We start from the raw sequence: 20,723 nt of genomic DNA, 5'->3' as shown, positions 1-20,723 counted from the left end.
TAAACTTCTTAAGTGATATTTAAACAATGCCATTGTTTTGATAGTTTTACAATTGAATATTTCTATACCAGTTGGTGTCCAATGGATCAGTAATTTTTTTGATGATTAAAAGTTTAAAAAGAGGGGCATTTGCTGTGTTGATGAGAAACTGACTGATAACAAACTTTTTCAGATGCTATACTAGACAGCTTTTAAGTGTGTGTAAAGCTGAGTTTATCCATGCCAACCACCAACTCGAGTGGTATAGCAATTAGCTTGATTGTCGCTTAAGAAATGTTATGGAACTTATGATTTGATAATAAAATTTTAATTTCACAATTTAAATAAATGTGGAGTAAGTTATTCCCATGTGAATACAGATTTACGTTATTGTTTATACTTTCTCTGAAACATTATGAGTGACGCAATAAAGTTTTTCCTAAATATATATGCATAAATATTTTTGTTTTGTAATGTATCTCTTAATGTAATTTGGTTTGCCAAACGGTAGGGTATACTGATGTTAGATGTTAAACTCTAGTTGTTATTTAAGTTTTCTATACTTATATTTTATTATTATAAAGCTTTTAAGCGCAGTATTCTCAGAGAGTATATACAAGCTCGAATTTTAAGAGCTTTCTGATTAGTATGCACATACATATAATATTCGAATTGGCGCACTTCATAATAATTTCATAAATTCAAACCCACCTTCTTTTAAGAATAAAATTTTCCAGTGAAATCATATTTTTAAGTCACATCTGTCCCTCTCTCAAACTGAACTCTTTTGAATTTATTTATCTATCATTATTTAATTGTTTAAACAAGCTTTTTGATAATAGAACATTTCTTTGTGTTTATTTGTATAATGTATGGATTAGTACAATCTGGGAATGCAGTCTTTTGTAGATAAAAATTTTCCTATACATATTTCGCGCTGTCAAGATAATTAAACATTTTCAAATGACCACTATTACGGTCTGGCAAGTCCGTCCATTCTCAAATGAACTCCCTCCTGGGTGGATATCAGGAAAGTTTGACTGGAAAACTTGAGCGGGATCTGTGTTTTCTCCGACTTGCTGAACCTAAAGTCTCTCAGGAGGTATACAAGACCCACCTTCACTTGCAACTTACCAAAACGCTCGCCTATGCAATTTCGAGGACCTTCACCGAAAGGCAAATAGGCGAAAGGATGTCTAGCCTTAATCTCTTCTGGCTCAAAGCGACTGGGATCAAACTTTTCTGGATCGGGATAAAGCTCTGGGTCGTGATGAATGCTATGCACAGGTATTATTATCTTAGATCCCGGCTCCAGGATTAGGTTGCTATCCGGTATCTGGTACTGCTTGGTGGAACGCCTCAGTAAGTGAGGCAGTATAGGGTACTTTCGAAGCGTCTCGGCTACCACTTGGTCCAGGTAGGGCATCTCCTGAACGGAGTCGTACGTGAGTTTTTTGTTGTTGCGATTCAAAACGGCGAGTACCTCAACCCGTAGCTTTTCTTGGACATCGGGGTTGAGGGCCAGCTCATACAGACAGAAGGACATGGTGGTGGAGGAGGTGTCGAACCCGGCCAGAAAGAAGACCAATGCCTGGGCCGCAATCTGCTCGAAGGAGAGCGCGTCTTTGACTCCCTCATCGCCCAGTTCCATTAGCAGTTGGATCAGGTCGTTGCGATGGATATTCTCCCGTCGTCTGTAGTCCAATGTCTGGCGCACCGTATCCAAGAAGAACTCACTAACCTCCGGACGAAAAAGCCTGAAGCGCAACTTCCTAGCCAACTCCGGCTGGGCAAACATAAAGGCCTGGACGAGCAACGAATGCAGGGGCTCCTTGGTCACTGATCGGCCCATGCGCCGGAACTCCGACTCCGGATCCTGGAGACTATTGCACTCGAGGCCGAAGGCACAGCTGCCGATCACATCCGTGGTGAACCTGGCACACAGATCCTTAGCCTCTATCTCGCCGACCTGCAGGCGACACGCCTGCGTCAGCTTCTCGCCCACCTCCACCATGTTGGGGAACATGAATTTCATCTTGCCGGATGTGAACACCTGCGTCAAATTCTGGCGCAACCAGCGCCACTCCGGTCCGTCCAGGAAGAGAAGGTTCCCGGTCAGCGGATCATCCCGCACATTATGAAAGAGTCCTCGATCGGCGAAGCTGGAAAAGTCCCTGATCATTATATCGCGGATCAGTTCCAGATCCATGATGAACAACGACTTGGTCATGAACGTGAAGTAGCCGCAGTAGCGCTCCACTCCGCGAAACTTCCGGTAGATCCGCAGGTTGATATCCGTCCAGTGGAGGTCCCTTCCCAGCCCACTCATATTGCCGCGGAAGTACACGGGTCTTTCTCCGGCCACGCCCCTTCTGCTCCAGTAGCTATAATGCCAGCGGAGCTTGGCATATAGCAGAAGTCCGACGATGAACAAGAGTACCAGGAGCGTTAGCATGGTGCCCACTGTTCGATAGAATAGCAACTGAGTGTGAAAGTGGGGTACATTTGACTCGTCGGCTAAAAAGCTTTCGCCTCTCTCTCTTTTCGCGTGCTCTCTTTTTCTATCGGTAAGACTATCGGTCTTATATGGAAAGAACTGCAGTTATCCAAACATACATACAATATCTTGCGTCATTTTAAATGAGAATCAAGCGATTTGTAAACAAAATATATAGAGCGTTGCTAATGTTCAGTTTTCGGATCAATTATTATTTGAAAATATCAAAAAATCACAGGCTAAGCGTTATTAGATATTATTGGGATTTATGGTAGTAATTATTTACAAGTTTAGCGCCTTACACCTGAAATAGTGTGATTTTCATCAGTTAATCCTTTGCATTAATTTGGATTTGGGTACATTACAAACATTCCAAAGTTAGTAAAATTCCGAGTCTATATGCCTTCGACTTTTAGATGAATTCCATCCGGAGCTCTATTAACTGGTCCATAAAGTCATTCCGCTCAATGCAGTTCTTGAGGCGATAGTCGACGGTGTTTTTCACCGCCGACAAGAAGAAGTCGGTCAAATCATCGCGAAGAATTTTCATTCTTAACTTTTTAGCCAACTTGGAGTTGGTAACTATAAAGTTTTGAAATAGCGCCGAATGACGGGGTTCCTCAAAGATCATGGATGGATGGATGTCCTTGATGAGCACTTGCTGGATGAGGTCGAGATCAGTGACCACGGGGGTTCGCTTGAAGAACAGGAACATTCCCGCAATGGGTGCCTGGCCCTTGAACTTGTCGTATATCCTTTTACTGATGTCGCGTAGGTGGTACTTTGTTCCGATACCCTTCGTGTTTCCAATCACCGGTAGAGGGCGCTCATGGAGCACGCCCATTCTGACCCAATATGTGTAGGTGTTGTAGTAGAATCTATAGGCCAACTAGAGGACCAAACTCAAAAGTGCGAGCGTGAGCAGCATGGCGATCAAGATACTCGTTTGGATTCAGCTATCCAGCAAATAAGTACGGAAAGTATTTTCTTCAATATTACTTTTTAGTTTCTAACGAATTTTCTTCGTAGAACGCTTAATGGGAACTAACAAATGATTTAGCGAAGCGTGGGTTATTTAGAGATCTCGGGAGCTTAATCGACAATCAAGCAAACAATCTAGGCATATCATATAAACATTTGCTAAGCTTTTGGAGTCCACGAAGCTTTTTCCCATGGCGAACTAGACAGTATTGAAAGATAAGGTTGTAAACAAATACTATATACATTGTTTAGTTTAGGTGTACTATTGTACAAAATGTGTGATGAGAGAACTTATTCTTTAAACGGTAAAGGGTATACTGGATTCGTTGAAAAGTTTCTAAGGTTGAATCAGAATCTGTATGCTCGACTAAATAAGTATATATTGTATGAAATTAGGACTTTCATACTTGCATATCGCAATCTGATAGTATCTGATAGTCTCCTCTCGTTTTCTATTATTAACCTCGGAAATAGCAATAGATAATTACCCACCCAGGGACATTTTCAATATTTCGGTGACTCAAGTTGCCCAATCGTATTCGTTATCATCAAATGCTGTCTACAACTCAACATGACCACCGTATCAGAAATCGCTGATAAAGAGTCGACAAAATGTTTGGTCTAATGCCAAAATTAGGCATTGTAATGCTGAAAAGAGGGGACAATATCAGTTGGGGCTCTATAAATGTACCCGGTTATCGCTATAAAAATTAATGCAAATAAATTCTTAGTTTCGAGTTTATTTTCCTGAGTGCAAAGAGCTGGCAAGCAATTTCATGAAAATTACACAAGTTCAGACATTTAGCTTGTAGCTCAAATGTTTTCTTTAAAACTGACACATATGAGTAGAGTACTGAATGCGCAATTCTAGCCTCCTTACAGGACACAATTTTTTATTCGACTCCTAGAGTGTTTGTCCTCTTAATTGAAATGTGAGCCTGGGCGTAAACAGGAAAAGAAAACATCAGTTTATTGACAAGCTGTTGATGATTTGCTAGACGACTTGCCTGCTGCCTTTTGGCCTTTGCATCTCACCTTTAATTAAACTGAATCCTGTGACTATGTCCAGAAATCAATTTAGGCGTAAATTCAATAAAACTGACACAAAATCAAGGCGTTGGTGTCACTGAATTCCCCAGGCGTGTTGCAAAGTTGCGGGAATATTTACGCGAATGCGATTAAAGGCCCATTAAACGCTTTTCCAGATGGGCAGCGTTCTGCTCCCAAGTAGGCGAGATTGAAGTGGGTGGATTCCCCAGTTTCCCTCCCCCGCAGGACTTCTGTCTGCTCCCCAGTAAATAATAAAACGAAGTCGCGCCTAAAAGCATTTTGTGACCTTGTGCGGGCGTGTGTGCTGTTCTGGGTGCTTAAAGGATTTGGGCCTAATGCTCACGGCCCGTTTTATGCCGCTAATGCGCCATCTTCCAATCGACATAAAAATCGTAATGCCGCAGTTAAAGGCGACTCGAGTCATAAAACAAAAGCTGGAATTAAATAATAATGCAGGGCCAACGGAGATTATGCTTATTAAAACTAGATTGCTTTTTGCTGATTCTCATCGGTTTGCGGCTTTTCGGGGGAATAGTTTAAAGCAAACCAATTATTATTAAAATACATAGTAAATACCTTTTGAAAAGGCAAACATGTTTGTTGATGCGCAGTGCAAACCAATTTAGGTATTATTCTCCTGATAGTCAATATTGAAAACGTGTTGGGAAACTACCTTTCGTTGTGACTAACGTTTTATTGACACGGTCTAGTTTTCTAGTAAGTTTCTGTCTAGTCATCCTCTAAAACTAATTTCGCTGTTAGATTCTAAACCTGTATTCCATAGATACAAAATAATTGTTTATTTTGTTTGGGGGAAAGTCAAGCTCTCTGGAGCGTGGCAAAGCTCAACAGAAATCCAAAATCATCGTGCCTCAGTTGTCCCTAAACGCGGATTCAGTGAAGTCGGTTACGCGATAAGTTTGCTGTGTGGAAAGAAAAGTTTCGTCAGCCGGAATGTCATCTATTGGTTGTTTGAAACATAAATTTGTTTAACACCAACATATGTCTTTGATTTACCAAATAAATGGTGTTTGCCGTTACTCATTTTGGTTTGACAGCAATATAGAATTCGGTACAAGCAACAATTCACCTTTAGTGCAATCGCAATTTTTTTTGGAATGATAAGGCGTTGTCGAAAAGCTTCTCTTGGTATATAAAGAGAGAAACTAAGCGGCAAAACTATCAGTGTTAATACAAACCTAATCAAGAACAGTTCACAGTGACCGCTCGCAATGCTGTTTACAATCGCCCTTGTGGGCGCGGTTTTGGCCTTGGCCTACAGTTTGCATATAAAAATCTTCTCATATTGGAAGAGGAAAGGTGTTCCGCACGAGAAACCTCTGCCCATAGTGGGCAACATGAAGGGCGTTGTTAAGAAGTACCACTTCCGCGATATCAATCAAAGAATTTATGAGAAGTTTAAGGGGCAGGGTCCCATCGCCGGAATGTACATGTTCTTCAAGCGAACCGCCTTGATCACAGACCTGGATTTTATCAAGCAGGTGATGATCAAGGACTTCAGCTACTTCCAGGATCGTGGCGCTTTCAACAATCCACGAGACGATCCCCTCACCGGCCACCTGTTCGCCCTGGAGGGCGAGGAGTGGCGAGCGATGCGGCACAAGCTGTCGCCCGTCTTCACCTCTGGAAAGATTAAGCAGATGTCGAAGGTGATCGTGGACGTGGGTCTTCGCCTGGGCGATGCCATGGACAAGGCGGTGAAGGAGGCCAAAGTGGAGGACGGTAATGTGGAGGTCAAGGATCTATGTGCCCGGTTCACCACGGATGTCATCGGATCGTGCGCCTTCGGGTTGGAGTGCAATAGTCTCCAGGACCCAAGTGCCGAGTTTCGACAGAAGGGTCGTGAAATATTCACCAGACGTCGTTATTCCACGGTAGTGCAATCCTTTATCCTTACCAACGCCAAGCTGGCCAGGAAGTTGCGAATGAAAGTGCTCCCCGATGATTTGACCCAGTTCTTCATGTCCACGGTTAAGAACACCGTCGAGTACCGCCTCAAGAACGGCATTAAGCGCAACGACTTCATCGAACAAATGATAGAGCTCCGAGCGGAGGACCAAGAAGCAGCCAAGAAGGGCAAGGGTATCGATCTCTCCCACGGCCTGACCCTGGAGCAAATGGCTGCCCAGGCCTTCGTGTTCTTCGTGGCCGGCTTCGAGACCTCCTCCAGCACCATGTCCTTGTGCCTGTACGAGCTGGCCGTGCAGCTGGAGATTCAGCAGCGGTTGAGGGAGGAGATTGAAAGTGTGCTGGCCAATGTGGACGGTGGAGAGCTTAACTACGATGTTCTCGCTCAAATGACCTATTTGGATCAAGTGCTGTCGGGTAAGTACTGATCCGCCTTAGCTTGACAAACTGGTTTTAACCCAAAACAACTTTCAGAAACTCTTCGAAAGCACCCACTGCTTCCCCATCTCATTCGAGAGACTAATAAAGACTACCAAATTCCCAACACAGATATTGTGCTGGACAAGGGCGTTCTTGCCCTCATACCCGTGCACAATATCCACCACGATCCGGAGATATATCCCGAGCCGGAAAAGTTCGATCCCAGTCGCTTCGATCCGGAGGAAGTCAAGAACCGCCATCCGATGGCCTACTTGCCCTTTGGCGATGGACCAAGGAACTGCATTGGACTGCGGTTCGGAAAGATTCAGGCCAAGATTGGGCTCGTGTCGCTGCTTCGACGATTCAAATTTTCCGTATCAAATCGCACCGAAGTTCCTTTGATTTTTTCGAAAAAATCTTTTCTGTTGGCTACCGATAACGGCATTTACCTGAAAGTCGAAAGCGTTTAAATGATTTTAGTATAATCTAAATTATCTGCAATTAAAAAAATAAAAGATAATAAGCGCAAAGTACACCTGAAATATTTGTGCAGTTATTTATTGAAATATTTTGTTAAGGTCCAAACTGTGACCGAAACTTTGTTAATTAAAATGCAAAAAATGCCCGCGGCTAAATCAGATACCAAAACAAATTAAAGTTGTGTTTGACTGAATTTATTAGTTTGTTTAGCAGCCAGCTAACTGATCGAAACTTTTTCGGCTAAAATGTAATTTTGGCCACTTCATTTTACAGTTGTGCACGGAGCTGGCCGCCAGGCAGCAAGTGTAATGAATTTTAAAAGGAAAGTATCTAATGATACTTACTTCACAGTTGTATATATATGTACTTGGCATTTAAAAGCAATTTGGTGTAGAATGCTTTAGCATTGCTCCCGAACCGAAACCTCAAAAAGAATAACAAAGTATTCTCCCGCTAATCTGGAGCCAAAATCCGGCTAAAACTTTTCCGTGACTCGCCCACTAATTTGCTCATTTCTCATGCGTTACTTGCCAGCTGCTAACCGAGTACGACTGTTTTGACAGAATTGCATGTGCTGTGCAATATGTTCGCCCAGGATTCGCCAGGATTCGCGGGTGGGAGGTTGGAGGATGGAGTCATTCAGCCAGGAGGAAGTTTTTGCCACGGCACTTTTTGATAGTGCAGTCACGCCACAGAATCCTTGGGGCAACGAAACAAAGCAAGGCATGGCAAAAAAACTCGGAGCTGCAAAACAAATGGAATAATTAGCCGGAATAAGATGAACTTGCTCACGGCACCAGGAGAACTCATAGACCAGGTGCAGCGGATTGGTATTGGTATTCGCATTCGTATTCCCCCGTAGATAACCAGGCATTTGTATCTCTTCCAGCTCTCTGTTTTTCCAGCTTTAAGCTGAGAAATGCTATCGTAACGTTCTTGGAATCCCCACTGAATGACCAGCGGGCGAAACTTGAAACAAAAACAAAGTCGGCCCTGGCAAAAAAGTGAAAAATAAGACGACCATGAATGCTCCCAGTATCCTGCACCGCCTGCTTGGGCTGGGTGGTTGCTTGTATCTGGGGCGTCTGTGTTTTTGTATCTTTGTGTTTTCAAGACTGACTGGATGGCCATTGATTCGCTCAATTGGCGGCGTTGTCTATTCGGAAAACAGCTGCCGTGATGGGGCGGAAAAAATACAATATCGCATGCCTCCGTGGGCGCTTTCGCACTTCCTTTTTTGTTTATGCGGGCCATAACTCATTTAGGCCAAATTCCTATTTTTCCCACAGACAATTTGAGCCAATGCCTCATCATCTTCGGGGGAGTGGGTGTCCATCGCCTGTGTTCTCATTATTATGTTATTTACATTTATTATTGATTGATAACAAATTGCTAAACATTGACTAACGAGCGCATATTGTGGCCGAAAGGTCAAAGTGTCGGGATCCACCTTCGCACCTATTTTCCCAGCCCAAAAGACCGGCTGGTGCACGTAATTATGGGAAATTTTCCGGAAGGAGAGGTGTATCTGCAGACTCCTCAGTTTCAGGTCGCTGGGTCACGTCACGTTTTGGGGTGGCATCTGAAAAGGTGATTGAGACGCGATGAAATGAAACAAGTAATAACTGAACTAACAAAGCCCAACCAACCGCATATATCAAATATCTTAAATATGTTAAACAAACAAGGTATAGTTAAATACATATTAAATTAAATCCTTTCATACTGAAAATGAACTTATTGGCTTTCAATGGAAAAGTAAGATTTAACTTTGGTGATGCCAACTTAGGGTATTTGTGGTTGGTCTTCGATCACAGCTTCTTACCATTTCCTGGCTGACCCAGAGATTTATGAGCTCCGTACTAACATAAATCATGCTTAGGTTACATTCATTATGCTTAGGAGAGGAGCCGGTTAGAGGACCTGCGGAGAAGCCCACTTTAGCGGCCAGTGCTGAGGTGTTCCAACGGTGTTGAACTTTTATGGCCAAGTTGGATGGTTTGTAAGCGCTTTGCGAAATAAATGGCTCCGGCCGAAAGCCATACAAATTGCTAATTACTTGAGCTGCTAGGTGTTTGAGTCACTTGAGTGGGCTCTGGCCAGTGGTGTTCTGGATATCCTGGAGCGGCGGTGACAGGACACTTTACAATTTCATTGGTCGCTTTATTTATGTTGTTTGCTGGATGTTTTCCCCGGGCGGCCATATAAATTATAGGGAAATATTAGCTGGCCGATGCGAAAGGCAATGGCATTTTTAGATTGCCTTGGCAACCAGGAGCACTGAACTGGAATATAGTGGTTTTGTGGCTTTGTTTTTCCATCTGCATTATCAGCCGCTTGCTGCAAGTAAAATCCACTTTTGTGGCTTGGCATTTGTTCTTGCCAAAATAAAACGGAAGGTTGAATTATTTTGCCATGTTTGGTTGTCTGTAGTGTTGTGAACAGCATCGCATCCCGAACCCAAACCCAAACCAGACACTTTTAGCTGTGGAATTGTTTATTGCTTGGCCATTCGACTGCCGAGTTTCCTTCTGGCAATTGATTGTGAGTGTGGACACAATCAATTTTTCCGAATCGTTTGGCAGACGACACGCATTAAGCCGTCAGAGGACATCAGCAGCTGGCCAATTCAGCCAGGCAATAATTTATCATTCCGTTCGGGGTCTAATCAAATCAAGTCCTGATTTGATAAAAAGCCAACGCGAAACGAGATGTCAAAGGGCGCTTGTCTGCTTTACAATTTTTTGGCAAGTCCCCAGAACAAATCCGCTGACATAGTTATCGTCGCGCAGCTTGATTAATGGCATTACTAGCTGCCACACACGTAGCACGGCACACACGGCGTATGCTCATTTTGCGGAGCATCTGTTGCGACGAAGTCCACGTCAACGGGTTGTCATCGGCAAAAGTGCTGCGCCTGTGCTCATCCTCCTCCTCGTTTCTGCTGCTCGACAATTTTCTGGCTCGACAGGTGCTATTAGTCTACTAACACCTTGATGCGTTGCCTTTGGCTGGGACAGCTCAATTGGTCTTCGATTTCTCGATCGAATGCACTCCATTGAAGGCGCCTTGCGCTTTTAGCTTCAGTCTGCAAACCGAAACTGATGTGGCAAAGGGTTGTCCTCTCATTATGTCATTAGCAAGATGTGCTCCCCTATGGCCAGGTGCCTGAAAACTGGGTAATATAGTTGGAAAAGTAGCAGGGGAACAGCAGGAATACAAACTACAAGATAGAACATAGAACATCACACATTTTTGTGGCATTTAATGGCTTTTAATTTTTGTGATATAACTTTTGTATTGCCAAATTTCGTTTAATTTAATCGTTATAATATTATTACCTGTTTTGTTGCCTGTTTGTTGATTTTGTTTGCCCCACGTACAAGTTGTTGCGGAAAGCAAATGGACAAAATGCAGTTCAATAAATTTTTTGCAGAAGGAATTTACGAGTTGGGCATTTTAATTCAACTTGCAACATTTTTCAGAATAGCAATTACCAGCTTAAAGCAAACCGTGCGTAAAATTGTAGTACCAAAAATTCTTCTTGCATTTTTATTTACTGACATTGTGCTCCCATATCCTTGGCTTGCTGAATGTTGATTAACTTTGCGAAACCCTTGGAAAAAAAATCATGTTAGGAATCTGGAATTGGAACAATCTTTCAACGAGCAGCCAAAAATATGCAATAAATCGACAAAGGAAAAGCACAATATATCAAAGTTACAAGGAAGCTTGTTTGCAGGCCTAAAAATGATTCTTTGTATTCATACATGAAGCCTATACCTATCTATATACCTACCTATACATAAAAACCACTACATGTTCATTAATATGTATACGTTTCTCTTGAGAATATGATGAAGTGTTGTAAATAGGGCAGCAGATATTGTTATATTTAACTAAAAAAGTAAAAAGATTTTATTTATTAAAATAATTTAATTTTCATACATTAAAAAATCATTTGAAAAAGTCATGACGCTTGAAAAAATACATTTTATTCTTCGGAAATGAGCCGTATAGTGCTGTTTTTCTTAGTTGTCCTAAACATGTACTAGAGTTGTTCAATTAAATTTGATTTACATTTACATGTTTGAAGTTAATGGGAAAAGTGAAAACATAATTGAAATCCAAATGCCACTACAGTAATATTAATTTATTATTAACCACATTAAATGATAATTAAAAAACGGTATGTGTTGCTGACAGATGCCATTCATAGCTGAAAATTAGTAATTCTACACGTAGTTGCGAGTAAGAGGGTATATTAGATTCGTTGAAAAGTATGCAACAATATCAATGTTAATATATTTATGCAAACAAATTAAATGAATTCAGACTATTTATCAAATCTTTATAGTAATTATGTATGTACGTGCTAACTTGAAATATCTCCCTCGCGCTTCTTTTGGCTGAGTAACTGGTATCTTATAGTCGAGACACTCGACTTTCCCGCTTTGTAATTTAATTACTATGGCCACCTGTGGAATTTTCACTGAGGGAATTCAGGGGTCAACTGCCGTGTGCGGGTTTTTTGAGCACCCATTGCAAGGCGGTAACCTTTCGGCGATTAACCTGATCCCAACTTGGCCCTTGGCACTTGAGGACTCAAATTGAGTTGACGTTTTATTCGGTCGCTTGCAATGTCTGTGGACAATTATCGTATATTTGCGCTGTCCATCTGTGTCACAGAAAAAGTTATCTGGCATTGACGCCGAAATTGTGTTCGACTTTTGGGTCATATATGGCTAACACGTTCGTTGGCCCGTCATAACCGAATTATCTCGAGTTATGTTCGAACGCTGAACTGTTGGCCAAGTCGTTGACACTTTCGTGCGTCTAGGATGCCGCAATTTAAGCGGATTAAGACAATGGTCAACGTTTTCTTCACAATTCGGGGAGGCAGCTGCTTGGCCCGGGTAATTTATGCGAGTTTCTTGTTTTGGCTCGTGTTACTTTTTATTTTCTGGTGGCTGCCAAGCTCATTTGCCGCAATGACAAACGGAGTTGGCAACAATTGTAAAATACATGACAAGGGTCGTACACATTATACTTTGTGTGGGGCAACTTTGCCGAGGAGGCGGGCGGCCGCCACATACGTAGAACACATCTAGTCGGGGCAATTTCCTTGAAGGCATCGTCTTGGGGTTGTGAGTTATATGTGCAACTTAATTTGTTGCTGTCACACCTGTGGCTTCCGCCTATGGAAAGTGCGAAACGGAAAGTGGCAACCTTGGCCCTGTTTGACATGAATTTATGAGCGACGCCTGCATAAGGTGCCTGCCTGCTTGGGTGGGTCATAAAAACGGTTAGCAGATTTAATAAAATATATTCGGTTAAATAAATAGATTCGCATGACAACATAGTCCACGGACTTAAGAGAGTCCCTGCCTTCGCTTAAGAGATGAAACCGTAGGCGGAAAGTAACTCCTGGCAACGCAGCACGTGTTGCACGGCTTTCGCTTTCATCTGCGCAGCATCTCTGTTAAAATTTCCCTCTGTTTGGCCAAAATGTTAACACGGCTTTGGAACTTCGTGCCCCATATCAGTGTGCGAATCCCGCCCGCTGCCCAAGGACGTATCCTCGTCAGAACGCCGGAAAAACTTAAGCGGCCAAAAGGACGAGTTCATTTTGTGAAAAATAAATATTTAAGCATTTGTTTGCTTTTCTGTGGCCTGTTGTCATCAATAAAACGAATTATGTACGCATGCAAAAATCCGATTCAAATTTAAACTGCCCACATGGACTGTTGATCCAAATATTAAAGACAAATAACAATAACTGACCGAGCAAATACTGAATGGCTTAAAAAATATTGATATTTATACGGTTGAGTGGTAGGTAATGCTTATTTGGATATCCGAAAAAAGGAATCAATTTCCAAAAAACAAGCTATTAATTGGAAAAACATACATACCGTCCCTGAAAATAATTACAAGCTTAATGGCTTTGATTCAAAAGAAATTCAATTCTTAAGTTACATAAACCGTCGAACAGCAGTTTTTAAATTCCCCAACCAAAAGTCAACGAGGCTCACATAAAAATGTAAGTAACTGAAAAGCCGCTGGTAAACAAGTGCTCATCCCCAACAACTATGTATTCGAACTTTTTGCCATGTTCAAAATCCTTTCAGCCTTTTGTTTTTCGCGTTGTGCAACTTCCGTTTAAAAACTAAACGGGGCTGATGTCTGCCTTTGGGCCAAACAATTAGGCCAACGCGAAAAACTGCAACAAAAAGAATTCGAGATAGAAATCAATTTTTCCCGAACGGCCGGCCAACCAAAGAACACATGTCCCTCCAATAGACCACTTAATAAAGCGTCAAAAAAAGCGGCCGCAGCTAGATTTATGGCCAACACGTGTGTGAGTATGCGGTCTGATAATGTGGCCGAGAAAAGGAATATCAAATTGTGTATATGTTTTGTGGCCAGCAATTTATGGGCGCTAGCCAAAATTATTGCTATTGATTTAGAAGCGAAGAAGAGGAGAATTGCCAAATCCCCTGGCGTTATTGGCTACCCATAAAAGTTGGCCAATAAAGCGTTTTGGCCACAAGTAACTGCCCGAATAGTGTAACGCGGACCTCTAGCGTTATGGGCTAATTAAAATTCTATTGTCGGTACTGGAATTGGAATAGAATTTTCCAATTATTCGGGGCTTAGTTGCATTTCGGCCCATTTGTCATTATTGAAATGCACATTTCCCGGCTAAGCGCCCATTTAGAGAATTCCGGGATAATGGACGCACTGGCATCCATCAATTCATTAGTGCCATCATTAGGTGGTAAATAATATCTAAGCGAATGTTTCGGACAGCAAACAATGAGCCGCACTTTCATTCGCGGGCAAGCAATTACTCGAATTATTTCGAAATTCGTTGGTCGTTATGTGGGAAAAATCGTGTTGCAGCGCAGCTCAAAGGAGGGGAAAATTGTTTGTTTGAACGTGCGTTATTAAATTGCATTTTGCGAACCAAACGGCAAATGACACAGCAGAAGCAGCACAAACAGCAAAAGCAGCATCGTATTAAAAGGATTCCCTTTGTTCCTTAATTGTCATGTAAGCCGAGCTGGGTTATCTTGCAACCGGGCTGGCCTTATGTCCTTATGCGCCTGGCGAAAATTGGGTTAAAAATGCATGCCCCAGAAATGACAGAAACGCATGTATGGGAAAATTAAAATTTAAAATTGTATCCCATTCGCAGGGGGCGCTCTTTGTCCATTACGTGCACTTGCAGCTACAAGGTTTCCGCTCATCCACCGAATGAAATTCGCACAAAAGCTAGCTCATTACAAAATTTTTTATGAAACTTTTCGCACTCGAGGTGCAGCTGGTCGCCATTTTTCCATTCATTCAATGCTGTCCAAACAAAACAGAGCCATCGGCACTCTGCACAATTCCTGGCCATTTTCCCAGCTCAGCTTTCCGCCCTCCAATACCCCCCACCACACCCCCCACATTAGAGCGCAACTTTCAGCGCCAACGCATTTGCATCGAGTGGTGAAACAATCTTGCAGCTGCTGCTCGTGAAACTTACAGGAGCTGCCGACAGGAACTTTCGCAGACTCGTCGTTATCCTCAGCCAGCTCGCCTCACGAGCTTCACGTTTATTCCCTTTACGTGCGAAGTGGCGACCGGCAGGACTGCACATCATTGTCAGCCAATGATTCCGTATGCAGGAGCCAAACCATTTCCGGACTCCGCCACGTGTGGCGATGCCTAGCGGGAAACTTTTAGAGCATTACTTTCATTTGCATAAGCAGTTCGATAGCGCCAACCATCCGGCCAACTTTGAAATTTGACTTAAATCCTGCGAGAGAAAGTATTTAAATTATATTTTCATATTTCCGAACTTCAGAATATATGCAAACAAAACTAGATATATTCATGACTACAGAAGTTGATGTTACCTGCAGGCTTGCAGGGTATTCCACTACATATAATATACAACTTGGTCGTATCCCCTCATATTTTAATAAATTCGCGATAATGTGCAAACTTTTTGTCTGCGAAATTGTGTGAGTTTTTCAGAGCCGCTAATTTTGCGATCCCGCCGCGCGATGAGCACTTCTGCCGAGTGTCGCTGCCATTACGGTTTATTAGATGCAGGCGTGGTGCTTCTTGGAGCCGGCGGAGTGGTGCGTCCGTGGAGCAGCGCGTCGCATGCTCCCGGCATTCCGGTAGAATTTTATAAGCTGTGGATGTGCAGGCGGCGCCAACGACCGTGACAACGACGTGCACACGTCACCAATTATGCCCCCTATGCCGGGGGGGGCGTGGTCCGGGCCAGAAGTGGCTGTTGGCCTTGCCAACAACGGCTTCGTCTTCGCCTTGTTTCGCTCTGCTCGGCTCGGCGGCTTCCCTTGCACTTTTTTTTATAAACATGTCATTGTCGGTCCCGGGATCTTCATTTAAAATTCAATGGCGTATGCGAACTGCGTGATTTTAGCCCTCCGTCGCATTCCGTGCCTCCATGCCGCGAATTCCAATCACGGGAGAGCTGGAGCAGGAGCTGGAGCAGCTGGAGGAGCTGCCGGAGGAGTGCCCCGCCCAACGTGTCGGCGAAACATCGCAAATATTTGCATTTGCCGTGGTTGGAGAAAATTTGTAGCGCTAAACTCAAAAGAGATCTCCTGTCGGATTCGGAACAGCAAATCTCGCAATTAGTGACATCGTGGGTGGCAGATACGCGCTGGAAGAAGGATATTGCTTTTCTCGCCTGGCTCGGGGAATTTTCAATCCTGGCAGCAGCACGTTCAAATGGGTTTTAAATACAGGTATTTGTTGTTGGCGGATATGTACCATGCATTTTCCGGGAATTTCACCAGCTTGCTGTTCACATATTTTTGCACCGAACTATATGCTATTTATTTGCGCTGTTCCATGAAAAGTGTGTATTCCTTCCCGTGAAGTATTTCTTGATTGCTCTCTTTATCGCAAACTATTTTTAAGAAATGTCATTCCGGAAACCAACAGAAATAAAATACTTCGCTATGAGAATCGCTAGAAACTAAGTTTTTTTTTTCTCTTTTTCCTTGGAATTAAATTCATAAACTTCTATTTATGTTCGAATTACCAATTACAAAGAAATTTTTAGAAAAAACTGCTCTTTTATTCGAACTTACTCCATATGTAGCAGTTTAAAAATATCCATTAATAAATTATTTATACTTTATTATTAAATAGCTATTCCTATGAGCCAAGTAATTATATCCTTGTTAGGGAATATTGATGCAACCCACATATATAAATATGTACGTGTATGCCACTTCATCCAAGTTTTTATCATTTCGTTTAGGATTCGAGGGTTCTCTCGTTCGTTAGTCGAGTGTGGAGTAGCACTTCTAGAAATATCCATCTCCTGAATAAACGTTTATTTCCTGATAAATGCCCATTTGCTCGGCAGAAGCTGGGTAAACTTTCCCTGTGATGTGGAAGGAAAAACTCTTGAGCTTCTCCTGTGCACACTTTTTATGCCTCGATTGACTTAAAGTCCAGTGTCGAGTGCCAGCTGTTCTTAAGTTTGCCCCCCTCCCCGTTGCGATGCTGATGTTGCAGTTTTCCGGGCTGCGCCCAGTAGGCCATTTGGCCGGACTTCAAGTGCCCGCTTCTGGCCATTGTTGTCTGCCGTTTTAACTGTTGCATTGTGGCCAGGCCATTTAATTTGACGATGTCTGCCCGGCAGTTGCAATGTTGCGAGTTTACTCGACGAAGGGGGGGCTGCTTTTATTGCCGCGACTGATTCAATGACTGCGAGATTATAATGCAATGTAGTTTAATTGTTTCGATTTGCATTCGGTGCAAATTGAATATTTTGTTTTAATTTACAAAATTAATTAAATGTGCCGTCTGTTTATGCGCGATGAAGATAATAGAATATTTACAGACCAAGTTGTTTGCCTGGTAAATTGCTAAATTTGGCATTTTCCACGGAAGTAAATCACGCAGGCACACACACATTGCGTTAAACGATTTAATGATTTCGCCCATAAAATTTACGCCTTTTGTTATTAAACTTTAAGCTGCCCAAAAGCCAATCAAAAGTGTGTAAAACTTCTAAGGCACACACACACACTCGAGCACTCCGCACGCAATTCGCACGCACAAAAGTATGCAATAAATTTGGCAGCGTTTTACGACTGCTCATCGATTTGCTGACTAAAGGGGCTGCAGGGTTTGAAAGTGGGCGAAACCCGGGGGCTAAAACACCAACCGCAGGTACACATTCTGCTAAAGAAAATGGAAAAGGCAAGGCTTGGGGCACCGCACAGAAAAACTTTAATTTTATTGCATTGCCATGGGTGCTTTTGGGGTTTGGGATTGGGTTTGGGTTTGGGTTTGATTGCGAATTGAAGATGGAAACGGCAAACAAAACTGACACAATGCGCAGCTTTGCTTGCTCAGCTTTCGGCTGTTGTCTTGTCAAGTTGAAGTTGGCCAACAGTATTGCCCTTTTTCGGTAGTCAAGAAATGGGTAAGCTCCATATGAATCAATGAATCATTTCTAGAGGTTTCTCTTTAACTTATTCATAATCGGAATAGAAATTGAAATGGTAGTATTTAACGATTGTTTGAAGAAACTTCTCTAATTTAAAAGATTTTTAAGAAGAGTGTCCCATGGTGGCCAATGGCCATCAAATCCAGATCGCATTGAGCTGTAAGACGATGCGCCTTAATGCGGGAAAATTGCATTTATCCGCATTGTTTTAGCCGCTTTGATTAATCTTTAGTTTGCAGCGCTGTCGGCTAAAGTGGAAAAAGTGTTCGGCTATCGGAGGGCGTTAAATGTAGCACATAATGTGGTTCTGGCAGCAGAGGAGAGGCGAGGAGCCAGGATGTGCGGATACGAAGTCCTGGGGAGTGGGAATTGCTTCAATTCCGGGCTTGCCTTTTAGCGCAACGTAATAAAACGGCATAAAAATGTTGAGCATGTGGCGCTTATTTATAGTGTATGACCGGCAAATGTAGCTCGTCCCTGGCGGGGGAATCCCCTGCTAAATCTGCGGCTGGAACCTCAGCCACGCCCCCGGAAAGGCTGGCTGTTCAAACATTTTTTTATGTGTTTTATACAAATGCCTTGTCTTTGCGAGCCATACTGAGCATAAGGGGCGCATACGCAACATTGAGTGGCGCCACACAACAAGAGATTCCAATAAGAACAACAGCAGGAATGGCCGTAATGAAGACTATCAGATGGTCATAAGGATCGGGGGAGGCCATTGTGGCTTTTGTTCAGCCTTCAATGGGTGTTGCTGGCTGTTTGCTTTCCGCGTCCATTCTTTTCATTCTATTTCCTTTTATTTGGTGCGCGTTCTGCTTTAAAGCCAAATAAAGTCAGCCGCCATTAGCCAAGTCAGGGTGGACACATGCACTAAGCAAAATTAATTAACAGATCCTGTTTCTTGACCCAGATCTCTGCTGCTCGCTTGATTTGCTTTACTTAATTAATCAGCAGTCAAGTGTGGCTGCCGGATGAAGTGAGTCGGGATGCGATGCTTCCAGAAGGATGCTGTCAGGAGCAACCGAATGGCCTGACAATATTTTCCAATTAAGCGTGAGGCGTATTTAGCCGTCTCTTCGGGTGCATTTGGGTGTGAAACTGCCGCGTGCCATAAACAATCTGTGGCAAACAATGAAATTCTAGAGAAAAATTGCGTCGAACTATCTTAAGCCCCTTAATGTGTCAATAATGCTTTCTGAAACTATTAGTCATCCGAGTGCCACAACAAAGAATTGCAATGGGTACGAACATCACGTTCCGTGTAGGTTATGTATTATTATTATATTATATTAGATAACGCGAAAAGCGAAAGAATATCTTTGTGCTCTTTTTTGGCAATGAAATCGGTCATATATATGCGATCGACTTTAGATTATTTCGATCAAAATTGCAAGAAACCAAATCACTCTTTTTTTGCTGCATGGGGTTAAAGACTTCGACAAGCCTACGTAATCTTTTGATTGGTCTTATCTCTTGTCGTGTACATCTATTTCTGATAACGTGGCTCATATAAGCCAGTGAGCTGTTTGAGAACCGTTTAGTCTGCAATAAAATGTCCGGTTATCAAGTACCAACAGCCCGAGTAACTTCTTCAGAACGACGGGGCTTCGAAGTATCTATAGATGATGAGCCGGGAATTTCACTGTTCGCATTTCACGGCAGACTGAACGAACCAATTGTTGATCTGGTGAATCATACCTGGGCGGCGGATATCATTGGGAAGGATAAAGATGGCCGATGGACGTACACCAATCGGGATGTGGAGCTACAGGACGGAGACGTGCTTTACTACTGGACTACAGTGCGGTATAATGGCCGAGACTATCACCGGATGAACCAGAGTGCCGGCTTCTAAAAAACATGGATTCAAAGGAATATTGTTGTGGATATTCCGTTTTTAGTTTTTTATAATAAACTAAGCGGCTTGCAAAAACACCGGAGATACTCTTTTTATATACTGAGATTAGATTTTCGCGGCAGTTGCATGATATGTAACTGTGCACTGCTGACAGTTTCTCTGCTGTATTTACATAAAAATCACAGAAAGCGAGCGAAAGATTTATGTTCCATCTGAAATAAAAAGGAAGTGAAAAAAAGAGACAAATGAAAATTCCATAAACAAACAACCACTTGAGAAAAAGGACAAAGGAAAAGGAAAATAGCTGCAAGAAAAAGTTATATTTTTACGGTAAATAACTTTGCCCAGAGCTGGAAATAAAACATTTTCGCCGCGCGAAGAGAACAAAGAAATTGCGCATTCGCCATGTGGGATTGCAGGGTGCACGGTTCAAAAAATATGGGCGTGACAGACGGAGGCAGGTTTTTCCGAATGAAACCGGATGTAAAGAGTAAAAAGCAGTTGCTCGCACAATATTTTCTAGAGCAAATGCTATGCAAATTGATGTAAATTAACTTAAGGTGCTTTTCTCCCTAATTATGTATTTGTCGACTTGATGTCGGAATTAACGTGCAACTTAAGTTTTCTCCCCCCAAACTTTCCCCCATTTGACCGGCATTGGTAAGCCCAAGGAAATATAATTCACAAATTGAATATAATTTCGGGTGACAGGCTCTTGATAAAATAAACATGCGTAAATAAGCTGATTACACGCATATTTGCATTTAAACATCTCCATTTCGGCCACGTATATCGCACTGAAATGTATTCAAATTTTATCATATTTTAGTTCAAGTAGTTTCTCTCCGCACTTTCGCTCTTATGATTGCTTTTTTATTTCCCCCTGCACCTCTGAAAATTATGTTTGATACCAGCTCGAAGGCGCAGCAAAAATGAAATTTTCGCCGCAGGTGTAATATTTCTTCATTGTGTGATTTAAATTCGTTTCGTTGAAGTTGGAAGTCGGAGCGGAGATAAGTTGAGAGGAGGAA

The 20,723-nt window shown here is 42.5% G+C and overlaps 4 protein-coding genes and 1 pseudogene across 4 annotated transcripts in view; 3 read left to right on the top strand and 2 right to left on the bottom strand.

Moving 5' to 3' along the window:
- Positions 1-745: 745 nt before the first annotated feature.
- On the bottom strand, positions 746-2,475 carry LOC6733557 (probable cytochrome P450 6a13). Its single transcript, XM_016167642.3, has one exon. It carries the CDS (start codon positions 2,432-2,434, stop codon positions 953-955), a length of 1,482 nt encoding a protein of 493 aa, XP_016026506.1. The 5' UTR covers positions 2,435-2,475; the 3' UTR covers positions 746-952.
- Positions 2,476-2,552: 77 nt separating this feature from the next.
- LOC27206154 lies at positions 2,553-3,525 on the bottom strand (annotated as a pseudogene).
- Positions 3,526-5,378: 1,853 nt separating this feature from the next.
- On the top strand, positions 5,379-7,386 carry LOC6733555 (probable cytochrome P450 6a14). Its single transcript, XM_039292263.2, has 2 exons — positions 5,379-6,853; positions 6,911-7,386. Exons 1-2 carry the CDS (start codon positions 5,740-5,742, stop codon positions 7,324-7,326), a joined length of 1,530 nt encoding a protein of 509 aa, XP_039148197.1. The 5' UTR covers positions 5,379-5,739; the 3' UTR covers positions 7,327-7,386.
- Positions 7,387-12,875: 5,489 nt separating this feature from the next.
- Positions 12,876-20,723, top strand: part of LOC6739352 (metabotropic glutamate receptor 2) — an 82,537-nt gene continuing 74,689 nt past the window's right edge. Inside the window, exon 1 of the mRNA XM_016172141.3 lies at positions 12,876-13,379. The gene's annotated coding sequence lies outside the window, so the exon portion shown is untranslated. The remainder of the gene's footprint in view (positions 13,380-20,723) is intronic.
- On the top strand, positions 19,376-19,774 carry LOC6733554 (gram-negative bacteria-binding protein 3). Its single transcript, XM_002080573.4, has one exon. It carries the CDS (start codon positions 19,387-19,389, stop codon positions 19,687-19,689), a length of 303 nt encoding a protein of 100 aa, XP_002080609.2. The 5' UTR covers positions 19,376-19,386; the 3' UTR covers positions 19,690-19,774.

The sequence above is a fragment of the Drosophila simulans genome, chromosome 2R (genome assembly GCF_016746395.2).
Source record: "Drosophila simulans strain w501 chromosome 2R, Prin_Dsim_3.1, whole genome shotgun sequence".
Classification (NCBI taxonomy): domain Eukaryota; kingdom Metazoa; phylum Arthropoda; class Insecta; order Diptera; family Drosophilidae; genus Drosophila; species Drosophila simulans.
This window is presented reverse-complemented; position numbering and strand designations above follow the sequence as displayed.

Bases quoted from the DNA above. Each gene is read 5' to 3' on its own strand.
- LOC6733554 (XM_002080573.4), top strand. From the start codon at position 19,387: ATGTCCGGTTATCAAGTACCAACAGCCCGAGTAACTTCTTCAGAACGA.
- LOC6733557 (XM_016167642.3), bottom strand. From the start codon at position 2,434: ATGCTAACGCTCCTGGTACTCTTGTTCATCGTCGGACTTCTGCTATAT.
- LOC6733555 (XM_039292263.2), top strand. From the start codon at position 5,740: ATGCTGTTTACAATCGCCCTTGTGGGCGCGGTTTTGGCCTTGGCCTAC. The intron at 6,854-6,910 runs GTAAGTACTGAT...AACAACTTTCAG, and splicing joins TTTGGATCAAGTGCTGTCGG to AAACTCTTCGAAAGCACCCA.